The sequence below is a fragment of the Myripristis murdjan genome, chromosome 9 (genome assembly GCF_902150065.1).
Source record: "Myripristis murdjan chromosome 9, fMyrMur1.1, whole genome shotgun sequence".
NCBI classification, from domain to species: domain Eukaryota; kingdom Metazoa; phylum Chordata; class Actinopteri; order Holocentriformes; family Holocentridae; genus Myripristis; species Myripristis murdjan.
This window is the reverse complement of record NC_043988.1, coordinates 2,210,673-2,222,710: the sequence shown is the minus strand read 5'-3', so window position 1 is coordinate 2,222,710 and position 12,038 is coordinate 2,210,673. Positions and strand designations below refer to the sequence as shown.

The 12,038-nt window shown below is 41.5% G+C and overlaps 2 protein-coding genes across 2 annotated transcripts in view; one reads left to right on the top strand and one right to left on the bottom strand.

Moving 5' to 3' along the window:
• LOC115365057 (multiple epidermal growth factor-like domains protein 9) overlaps window positions 1-2,007 on the bottom strand; it is a 38,472-nt gene extending 36,465 nt beyond the window's left edge. The window contains exon 1 of the mRNA XM_030059787.1: window positions 1,303-2,007. Within this exon, the coding sequence (XP_029915647.1) occupies window positions 1,303-1,879 (577 nt within the window). The 5' untranslated portion in view covers window positions 1,880-2,007. The remainder of the gene's footprint in view (window positions 1-1,302) is intronic.
• A 575-nt stretch (window positions 2,008-2,582) lies between these two features.
• LOC115365060 (serine/threonine-protein phosphatase 6 catalytic subunit) lies at window positions 2,583-10,115 on the top strand. Its single transcript, XM_030059791.1, has 7 exons — window positions 2,583-2,740; window positions 5,711-5,806; window positions 7,096-7,161; window positions 7,248-7,389; window positions 7,488-7,567; window positions 8,330-8,539; window positions 9,293-10,115. The coding sequence occupies exons 1-7, from the start codon at window positions 2,666-2,668 to the stop codon at window positions 9,539-9,541; spliced, it is 918 nt and encodes a 305-aa protein (XP_029915651.1). The 5' UTR covers window positions 2,583-2,665; the 3' UTR covers window positions 9,542-10,115.
• The last annotated feature ends 1,923 nt before the right edge of the window (window positions 10,116-12,038 follow it).

Here is a 12,038-nt window from a genome sequence, read left to right as displayed (position 1 = left end):
ATTCCAATTGCGACATGAAATGAAGAGTTTCATTCCAAAATGGGGTATCTGTCATTTAAACAAGAAAAAATTACACCCACTCTCTAACTCCTAACACATTTTATGGTTAAGCATTGAAGTTCTGAGTCATCCTGAGACATTTGAAATGAAATAGCTTTTGAGGGACAGTCAGATTAGTTTGTTTTCCAAACAAGGCATCATTCAATTCAGGTAGCAAAACTAATCCATAAGCTTTTGCAAATGAAAGCCTTCAAATAGTTTAGTGGAAAGGCTCCATAACAAACGATACTGAATACAGTATGTGTTTGAGACAAAAACAATTAAAAGATGGTGGTGGGGTTCATCAGCCTCCTCCTGCTGAGGGGTGGGGGACATCCTCCTGCTCGCCTACACCCAAAGCCTATGAGTTTCAGAGGCCTGAGACAGCCGGTAAGGGCCATTTTGGACAGTATCAGGTAGCCTGTGCGGTGCTGGCTACAGAACAACAGATCCACATGGAGACTAAGATGTGAGAGGTGTTGAGAGGAGGGGCTCTGCTGTCATTGCTCATTCATGGCTTGGCCCTGCCTGGCCATTTTGGTTGGATGGGGTACTCCTTGTTCTATATGCCAATCAAACACAATGAGAGGGGAAGAAAAGCTAAAGGAACCGCGTCCTGAAAATGCAATGTCCTGTCAATATACAACCCGCCTGGTGCAACACAAAACGGACCACCGGCCTACATCGAAGCGCTGTACACTAGGAGGTGGGGGGGATTTGAGTGAACAACAACAGGATAAACCTTGCACCCCCTTACACACCGCCCCCCTCTCCAACCCACTCTAATATCTGGCACACTCACCCTATAATATTAAAAGGCCTCTGGTATGTATAGGCCTATGCTGATGCCAAAATTCACATAATGGAGAGAAAATGTACAAACTGTCATTTTCTGGGAGATGTGGCGGATTTCGTGGTTTCCAGATTATTTAAAAGGTGCATGCCATGCAATCCGAGAGGTCTGCCCATTGTTGCAATCTGGTTTATTCGGTCGCTCTCTGCGTCAAAACCTACAGTGCGGCCGCCCAGCTCATTATTGCAACGCTATATCACACATATTATTCACAATGTCTTCTTTTTTTTTTCAGGGAAACGGTCTCTTACTATAATAGGATCGGACGAAAAAACGACATCAAATTTCACGCAGCGACATTTTTTTCCTCCTAATCGCCCTCAAGTGTTGAGCATCATCAGTGTGAAATGAAATATTTCCCTAAGTTTGCCTCCACCGAGCCTCGCATTATTACAATCAAACAGACTCACCTTGACTATTCTCGGCTGAGGTAATTGATGTGCCAGTATTATCCGCAGACCACGCATCGTTTGCTGTTCGCTGTGAGACCATAGACACCATGGTCTGCAGCATTTTCTCCGGAGCCAAAACTGCTGTTTGTGCATCAGTGGATCTTTTTCTTGCACCTGTTAGTCTGGGGATCGGCGCTGCTATTTGCTCTTTATAAAGGATTTCTGTGCCCGGGGCGGTAGTAGTAGTTGCAGTAGTAGTAGCAGTAGTAGTGGTGGTAGGGTCCGTTGTTGGAGGCTGGAAGGTGGTTGCGACTTGGGAGCCTGGGCCAGTGTCGCTGAACGGACCGGCAGAGACAATGGTAGGCGACGGTGTGAGTCCCGTCAGAGGCCCGAGGGCGAACCTGCTGTCCGGTACACGACTAGGCAAGGCGGTGTGAAAGGTCTCCAAGGTGCTGGAGGCAGAGCCGGGCTTCCTGGAGATAGGCGACGCATCATAGGAACCGATGCGAGGTGCAGCTTCAGAAAATCCAATATATACATACAAAATAAATAGCAAAACCGGAGATATGTACATCATTAAGGACGTTAGCCTCATATTCAATTTCAGCTCTCCATGTAAGCCCCAGTAATGGTCTCTCTCAGACCTTTCCCTGAATGGACGCGTACTCCACCATTGATGTCCTCGGCGGCTGTACGCTGCTGCTTGTTGCCCTATGAACCAGGCAGGCTACACTTTCACGTGCCGTGCAACCGAGCTTGGTGTGCCGGACAGACACGCCCGGGAGCCAATGGCAGCCCCGGACGGGTTTATCTGGGCGTTGCTTCAAGACACTGGTTGGACACTGGATTTACCTTCCTATGGAGACACAAAGCGATGCAAATTTGTCAAACATCCTCAGAAAATTATCAAAACATATCCCCGTTCCATTCATAAATCTAGCTTCTTATTACAACGCACAATGCGTTTGCAAAAATGAATACTAATCTCTGGCCACCTGGCTTGCCAGACGAGAATAGCAAGTCTATTTTAAAGACATGAGCCATCACCAACTAAGATTAAATGTGATCACTATTTACAAAAAGCAGGCATGCAGGGCCTTTGAATGTTATGTGAACTGGTGACGAGGTTTCAGTGTTTTGCAATGCATGCCTATGACAATCATCCATGAATGCATAGAGATTGAATGTGTATTTTCAAAATAAATGCTGTAACAGCAAAATTGTTGTCTCAATGCCTATAAAAGTAGACTGACGTCCATGATTAAAATTCCTTTGCTTGTAAAAAGTGTCATTCGGACATACAGACGCTAGGTGGGAGTAGAGTGCGTGGGACGCTGTTGAGGGCTTGCAGGAAGTTGCGCAGTAGAGCTAGCTGGGTACAATGGCGCCTCTAGATCTGGATAAATACGCGGAGATCGCAAAGCAGTGTAAATACCTCCCAGAGAATGACCTCAAGGTAAATGTGGACTGGTAGAAATATTTTGGTCGAGCCATCTCTCAAGTCCATGATGTCAGCTTGTCGCTATTTGTTGTGTGTCAGTGTAGCAAATTTAGCTGTTGTTAGCCGGCCAGCTATCCTTCACTAGCTTGCGATGCTAACGTCATCTCAGTCAGGAAGTCAAAACTGTTAGAACTGATTAGCGTAAACACAAATCTGACTTGAGCTATTCTCTCTACGAACCGAAAATGTTCAGCCTTGTTTTACCATTTTGCTGACGTTATTGAGTTGTAGTTAAGTTCCGAAAATGCTGATGCTAACTATTGTTGATTAAAAATGACAGTCAGTGACGATGTTGCTGTCATACAGATGACTTGTTGCGAGCAATGCAGTGGAGCTGTGCTTCTTCTACCGTCTGTCCCAGTTCAGTCGGTTCACTTCGAGAGGAGGCGAACATTGCAGCTCTAGTTCAGTATGGAGCCAGTCTCTGCACAACCTATCATCCAGTGACGCCGCACCTGAGCTCAGTCAATGCCAACCGGTGGAGATAACTCACACGCCCACCTCACTGTGTTTACATGGAACATGGCTGTCGGGATGACAAGCTGAAAACTGACTGAAATACCTGCTGCATGGATCATTGAGATCATTTTTATAAGTGCCCAAATATACAGCGAACCGTTATGTTTCAGTTATGCTCTATGGGGTTTATATGTATATTAGGTAACGCTGATAGTGTTTTTTTAAGAATCTCTATTGAAAAAAATTTTTTTTTATTAAAGCAAATCTTTATTTCAAGTCATGAACAGACAAAGAAGACAACAGCATCGCTTACAGATAGATGAAGCATTAAGACAATAAAACGGGACAGTACAAAAAAGATAATACAAATTAAATTAAATTTTAAAACCGCGAATGTATAACAATAAATCTAATGAACAACGTTGGAAATATTGTATACATTCATTGTTTTGACTAAATACCAAGAATTAATTTTTTTTTCTTTTCATAAATTTGCATTTGTGAATGTGGAATTTGGCAAGAGGTAAAATTAGATTAATAAGGAAACATGCATGATCATCCTTGTTACTATAAAGATAGCAACCAAGGATAATATTTCTATGGAAAAGAGTGTAATCTGGGAAAATATTTGTAACTATAAAATCATGAATATCTTTCCACATGATGGCCAGATTTTGGATTCGCATTTTGTGTGACTTTCTGACTAGGAGCAAACGATGCACCATGTTGAATTACTTGTTGTTATCAGTTGGCTTTGGATTCATTAGTTTCTCAAGCACACATGTATATACACCTGTCATACAAATAGCAGGGCCAAGATTGAAATGCCACAGTTGGTTGGCCCTGACATGTCACTCAAGACATACATACACTATATGGACAAAATTATTGGACAACACCTGTTAATCACTGAATTCAAGTGTTTCACTCAGTCCCATTGCCTCAGGTGTATAAACTCCAGCAGCTAGCCATGCAGTCTGCCTTTACAAACATTTGTGCTGCTGTAATAGTGACATAATAGGATGCCATAAGCCAGTTTGTGAAATGTTTTCCCTCCTAGATATTCCATCATTAGCTGTGAGTATTATTACAAAGTGAAAGTGTTTTGGAACCACAGCGACTCAGCCACCAGGTGGCAGACCACGTAAAGTTACAGAGCGGGGTTTCCAAGCGTTGAGGTGCATAGTGCGTAGAAGTGGCCGATGCTCTGCTGACTCAGTAACTGCAGAGCTCCAAACCTCCTCTGGCATCAACATCAGCACAGAAACTGTGCAGCAGGAGCTTCATGGCATGGGTTTCCATGGCCGAGCAGCCACACACAAGCCTCACATCACCAAGCACAACGCCAAGCGTCAAATGGAGCGGTGTAAAGCACGCCGCCACTGGACTCTGGAGCGGTGGGAACGTGTTCTGTGAAGTGACTTAGCACGCTTCTCTATCTGCCAGTCTGATGAACTGACTGCACTGTGCCGACTGTGCAGTTTGCTGGAGGAGGGATAACGCTATGGACTTGTGTTTCTGGGCTCGGCCCCTCTGTTCCAGTGAAGGGAAATCCTAATGCTTCAGCTCACCAAGACATTTTGGACAATTCTCTGCTTCCAACTTTGTGGGACCAGTTTGGGGAAGGCCCTTTTCTGTCCCAGCATGACTGAGCCCCAGTGCACAAAGCAAGCTGCATAAAGCACAAAGCTGCTGAGTTTGTGGAAAAACTTGACTGGCCCACACAGAGCCAAACACCTTTGGGATCAACTAGCATGGAGATTGCAACCAGGCCCTCTTGTCCAACATCAGTGTCTGACCTCACAAATGCTCTTCTGGATGAATGGGAAAAAATTCCCACAGACACTCCAAAATCTTGGAGAAAGCCCTCCCAGAAGAGTGGAAGCTGTTCTAGCTGCAAAGGGGGGACCAACTCCATATTAATGTCTATGGATTTAGAATGGGAGGTCAGAAAAGCTCCTGTAGGTGTGATGTGGAGGTGGTTCAATACTTTTGTCCGCATAGTGTATATCAGTCAAGCAAGCTGCTAATAGACTTGCAGAAGCTCAGATGCAGTGCAGTCCAGTTGCTGTAATCCTAATTTTGGGCCATCCCTAGGTCTGCTCACTTTTCTAAAGATATCAAAGGATAATCTCTTGTTGGTCATACGAAATGTAAAGTAGCTCAAAAGTTTAAAGTAGTGTATGAAAAAAATTCAAGCACACATTTAGTTATGCAGTCCACCACTAACAAACAGAAACAAACAGGTTGGAGCCATACACCATCCAGAGCACAATCTTGGATTTATATTATTTGTCTGGCACCCAAGTATGGATGCTGGTACCGTTTTCGGTGCCTGTTCTCATCATCCCTCTGTTGAACCCTAATAGTGTGTGAGCTGTGTGCATGAACTCAGTGGAGCAGAGGTGACAGCAGCAGTAGAGATGTTGCTGACCGCTGGATCTGTTGTGTCTCCAATCTCTGCAGAGGCTTTGCGACTATGTGTGTGACCTTCTGCTGGAGGAGTCCAACGTACAGCCTGTCTCCACTCCTGTAACAGTGTGTGGTGACATACATGGACAGGTAAGCACCAAATCCTTCAGCCAGGAGGACTGCACTCACAGAAATGGTTTGATGTTCATCATATATATCGCATATACACTACTCACAAAAAGTTAGGGATATTTGGCTTTTGGGTGAAATTTATGGAAAATGTAAAATGTTCATGCTACAGTGATATTATATCATGAAAGTAGGGCATTTAAGTAGAAGCATACACTGGTGATTTCCTCATCTCAAACAATTTCTTGAAACAAAAGCCAACAACAGTGGTGGATACACCACAACAAAAAATGTCAGTGTCAATAACTTGTCATGTGCCCTTGAGCATCAATTACAGCTTGACAACGACGTCTCATGCTGTTCACAAGTTGACTTATTGTCTGCTGAGGCATGGCATCCCACTCTTCTTGAAGGGCGGCCCTCAGGACATTGAGGTTCTGGGGTACAGAGCTCCAAGCCTCTACACGGCGACTCAGCTGATCCCATAGGTTTTCTATGGGATTCAGGTCTGAGAAAGTGCAGGCCACTCCATCTGAGGTACCCCAGTCTCCAGCAGCCGTTCCCTAATGATATGACCTCGATGAGCTGGAGCATCAAACACCTGATGTGAATTTTGCCTTTAAACTCCTTGTTAGAGAACAGCAACCTGTGCAAAAAGTACTGAACCATTGAACAGTTGGACATGTGCATTCAAAAGTTTACAGAAGGTCACGTTAAGTTCACCTGTAAAGGTTAGAATGCATTTTAGGTTCATCCTGAAATTTCACCCGAAAGCCGAATATCCCTAACTTTTTGTGAGTAGTGTATATATGACCCCACCCCCTTTTAGTGTAAACTAATAGTAGTGTGAAACAGTTGCTTTTAACTTCCACTGCTAATATTGACTTTGCTCTGCTTTTAAGGGTTCCTCCAATGTGGATTTCTTTAATTCCTGAGAAGAATTCTGATTGCAGTAATGGACAAAATAAAAATCACTAACCACACTAATATTAACATTCCATTATTTTGTTGCTTTGTGAACCTAAGGTAGCACAGCACCTTCACCATGGCAGTTAATAAAATATTTTATTTCAGTTATGTGTTACACCCTCTCAGACACAATGCAGCAATGTCAGTGAATGCACCTCTGGTTAAATGTGTCTGCTAGTAATTAGGCATAAATATTATGAGGGGAAGTGATGTGGGCAGCAAGGAAAGCAGTAATCCAACTTCAGTGCTTATACTGCAGACACATTAATACCAGGTGGCCAGTGACTGTGTTGGTGACAAAATCTATTTGTCAGCTAAATTTTCCTCTCTTTGTCTCTCAGTTTTATGATCTGTGTGAACTCTTCCGAACTGGCGGCCAGGTTCCAGACACAAATTACATCTTCATGGTATGTATAGTTCAGTCGGTTTCAACCGCTTTATCATTTTGAGTGTTTTCGCCCGGTGTTTAATGAGATAAACCTGGTGTGTTTAGGGTGATTTTGTTGACCGAGGATATTACAGCTTGGAGACGTTCACTTACTTGCTGGTGCTGAAGGCTAAATGGCCCGACCGCATCACACTCCTGCGTGGAAACCATGAGAGCAGACAGATCACTCAAGTGTACGGCTTTTATGGTGAGAGTCTGTCACATATTCTCACTCTTTTTCACTTCCTGATTTAGCACTTTTTGGTTGGAGTAAACGAGTCTCTTGTTTTTTCTTGTGTCTTGCAGATGAATGCCAAACCAAATATGGGAATGCAAATGCTTGGCGATATTGCACCAAAGTGTTTGATATGTTAACAGTTGCAGCAGTAAGTACTGAACTGGTAACTTTTGGTTTCATGTGATTTTCACAACAGATCATAATTTTCAGTGACACAGTGACATCCAATCAAAGAGTCAGAATGCTTTTTGAACCCTTTTGAAAACTGAGCACATTTACTTGAAAATTTGCAAGAAACCAGTAAACAATTAACACAAAGATGATCAGAAAAATCAACAAGAATTAGTAAAGAAAAAAAATTACCAGGCAATGATTAGAAAATTACCCCATAACAAAAAAAAGCAAGAAGCAAGCAAGAAAATAATCAGATAATTTGTTGGTTAATTAATAATTTTTTTTTTTTTTTTTTTTTTTTTTTATTAAATGAATATACTTTTCAGAAGGTTGAAATATCAGCATTATAAATCCTTTTTTTGATTGGTCTTATGTAATATTCTAATATTTTGAAATATTGGATTTTTGATTTTCATTAGCTGTAAGTAGTAATCCTGAAAATTAAAACAAAAAATGCTTGAAATATTGAAATATTTCACTTTGTGTAAAGAATCTAAAAAAAATGATATAAGCCATTATTATAAATATGTGTATGTGTGTGTGTGTTTGTAATCTTCTCACTTAACCGGGTAGCACCGCTTTGATTAGATAAATTGTGTATCAACTTATTTCAGCCTGTCCCTAATTTCCAAATTTTGCAGCTTCCCTGCTGTGCTTTGATAATTCCTTCATAGCACACAATGATCACACAATCTGTATGACATCTAACGCTTTTGTCCCGGTGCTTGTTTGCCAGCTGATGGATGAGCAGATCCTCTGCGTCCATGGCGGCCTCTCCCCAGACATTAAAACCCTGGATCAAATTCGAACCATCGAGCGGAACCAGGAAATCCCCCACAAAGGAGCGTTTTGTGATCTGGTGTGGTCAGATCCTGAGGACGTGGACACCTGGGCCATCAGCCCCAGAGGAGCCGGGTGGCTCTTTGGTGCAAAGGTCACAAATGAGGTGAGAGATCACAACGCAGCTGTTATGGTTTTTACATTTCAATTGAAGTCATTTAGCTGATGCTTTTATCCAGAGCCATGTTACCTGATTTCTTTGTGTGGAAGTCTGCAAACTGATAAAGTCAATTCCCACTTACTGCCAAATGGAACTGCTAATAGCTGAAAATTGCATGATGGCAGCTTTAGATGGATAGTGAACCCACTGTGAAAAATTTAGTATTATTTAGTATTATTTCACTTCTGAATGGTTTGTGGCCCAGACTGCATGGGATTAGCAGAAGGTGGGCATGTCTGCAAAGGGGAGAGCCGTGGCTGCCCAGAGAACCCATTTTCATTCAGACATCTGGAGGTCAGAGGTCAAGGGACCCTGCTGAAAATGCCAGTTTTCCCTCACTAAAATTTAACTGAACTTTGGAGCAGTATTTTGCCAACAAGCTAGCATGACATGCCTGGTACCAGCAGATTCCCGAGGTCATCTAGTTTTGTGTAACACCCCCACCCCTATTGTATTATGTAAGCACACAGCTTTGTGTAGGTTAAGAGCCTGTGTTTGTGTAAGTGTGCCTTTTGTAGACTATGTAATAGGCCTAAAGAGACGCCAAGATGATAATCAAGTGCTAGTGGTGAGGAGCTTGCATTTCAAGGCAGAGGAACGAGAGACGTAAGTGCACTATTGCAGCTTCTAACAGGTTTCTTTCTCTGTCCTCGTCTCTTGCTCGTTTCTCTGCTTGTTTCCTTCCCTGAACATATGCAGTTTGTTCACATCAACAACCTGAAGCTGATCTGCCGGGCACACCAACTGGTCCACGAAGGCTACAAGTTCATGTTTGACGAGAAGCTGGTCACAGTGTGGTCTGCTCCGAATTACTGCTACCGCTGCGGCAACATCGCCTCCATCATGGTCTTCAAAGATGCTAACACACGAGAGCCCAAGCTCTTCAGAGCAGTGCCTGACTCAGAGAGGGTTATTCCGCCTCGAACCACAACACCATATTTCCTGTGAGCACGGTTGAGCTAAAACAACCCAACCTCCCCACTTGCTCTGTAGCACAGACAAGGGACTGCAACGTCTGTGACAGTGGCAGCAGAAGTCGTGAGCCCATAATGATTTTGTATAGTACATTTAGTATCATTTCCAATTAATTTCTGCTCTCTGTGCCAACTGTTAACAGTGGTTTCCACTCTGTGCATTTAATGCCATTATACCAGACTTAAAATCCTGTTAATCAGAAGTTGGCCCACAACAGCATCCTTGTCAGTGCTGTTTAAATGTTTTATAGACAATGGATGGAAATTACACAGGTCAACTTGTAAACCCTTGTAAAATGTGCATATTTATAGACCTCCATTGTAGTTTACAATAAATATTCACTTTGAAGAGCAAAACAGGACTATAATGTTGTATACGTTGTTCATTTCATTTTCCTTTGTTATGGAAATGTATCAGAGTTGTGTGTAAGATAATGATAAAGACGCACTGCACAAAAGCAATGCTGCTTTTACTCAGATAAACATACTGCTTCAGTGGAATTATACAGTGTTGTAATGTGATCTTATAAATAAACACATAAACCTGAGAGTTAATGTCTATTTCTTATCATACCTAGTCAGCAGTTTCAGCTATGTCAAAGCTTGTGGCAAAACATGCATAGCTTCCAGGTTTGAAGGCAATTTCACTTTGCCTCATTGTATCTGTGGGTATTTCAGCTTTTTTCTCATTCAATTAAAATATTCAAGAATTAACAAATTCTCAGGCATCAGTAACAAAAGCAGTTGACAAACTCTTAAATTGTTGGATGGTAAATAAACGTATTTACACCTTGAGAGCGAGTGTACATTTCATGCCATTGTGGTTCCTAAAACAAGTTACTTGGTGTGGGTTCAATGGGTGCACCGAAATTCAGTCGAAGAGACTGAGCTCAGTCAGGATAGTTCACCCATTCCGAGCAAAGGCTTAAGGAAGTAGTTGTGCTAGACTCGGGAAATCGCCTCGCACTACGTTCTGTCTCAAATACTCATCCATTAGGTGAGCTTGCTGATGCATACAGTGGCTAATTATGCAAGGTTCCTCCTCCGTTTTAAAGCTATCTGTTAGAAGTTTAGGTTAGTTGCCTGTGGCGTGCTGAAAATAGGAGGCCTACTGAAAAGTGACTTCCTATATTTCAGCCGAAATGAATCAGCTGATCTACGTACGGCTGCCCGATCGATACTGCGCACGTGCGTGCACGCGTTACCAAAGCGGACGGAGGAGCAGCTGCAGTCCTGCTCAAACTGACGCTACTCTGACTGTGCTCACAACTATTCATTCAGATACATTTAGCAACAAGCTGTGTTACTAAATACCGTGTAGTTAGCAGTAAAATTAAATACCAACAAGTTTGAAGGCTGAGGGCAGGAAACAACTTTAATTAACATCCTTTACACCCATTTCCTGCTAAAACTTGTAGTTACTTTTATTACTATAACTGATTTTACTGGGCTCTGAAACACCAAACCTCATCAGGTTGCACAAAGAGGGCTAAAAAACAGCAATACTAAAAAAAAAAAAAATAACAATAAAATAATAATAATAATAATAATAATAATAATAATAATAATAATGAAATAATAATAATAATAAACAAAAATTACATTCTGAGTTAAACACACCCCAGTTTTTTTCCAGAGCTGACGATTGAAGTTGCTAATGAGGTTTTTTTTTTTTTTTAACAACATAATTACAAACATACAAACACTCGCAGAGGATACTAACAATGCATCACACTCAACATTAATAAAATAAATGCAAATAAATAAAAATGAATGAATAAATATAAATATGTAAATATACTTAAGTATAAAAAATAATGTAAAAATAATATACAATGAACAACAAATAACAAAATGTCAGGAAAATTGTTAAAATTGAAATGTCTAAGTTGTTTTATTAGTTTTTCCCAGTTTGTCATTTCTGACTTTTTAAATTTTCAGTCGTTGTCAAATATATTTTAAAATATATAAAGGAGGGTATTTAAAAAAAAAAAAAGAAAGAAAGAAAGAAAGAAAAGGCCAAATCAAGTTTTAAGACCAGTCAAGTAAATTATAGAAATTTCATCTTCCAGAAAATTGGGATAGTTACACAGTTATATATCAGCCTTTGTGAGTATGAAGTATTTTGTCTAAAGTGTCATGAAAACTCCAAAGACATGTTCAGTAGTTTCCCCCCTCATCTGTTGTTTGTCGTGGCCTTGTTGCCCTTAAGGCCAAAACGGCACTGTTTGTATGTGTCCTCTAAGATAATTTGTTTGGTCATAAATCTAAGTTCGATTTATTAATAATAATAATAATAAAACTTAACCGATTTAAGCAAAGACGGAAGCACAAGCCAAACACACCTCTTGCTTCGTTTGGCTCCTCTGTACGCTGCGTCCCCTGCCTCCCGATCCCTCTGGCCAATCAACAGAGACACAGACATGACGTCACCAGTCATCTGTGTTGGGGTGATTACGTGTAGCTTATCC

What these genes read in the sequence shown, in the direction of transcription:
- LOC115365060 (XM_030059791.1), top strand. Translation starts at nt 2,666, where the DNA reads ATGGCGCCTCTAGATCTGGATAAATACGCGGAGATCGCAAAGCAGTGT. An exon ending in TCCCAGAGAATGACCTCAAG is followed by an intron (nt 2,741 to 5,710) that starts GTAAATGTGGAC and finishes CAATCTCTGCAG; the next exon opens with AGGCTTTGCGACTATGTGTG. An exon ending in GTGCAAAGGTCACAAATGAG is followed by an intron (nt 8,540 to 9,292) that starts GTGAGAGATCAC and finishes GAACATATGCAG; the next exon opens with TTTGTTCACATCAACAACCT.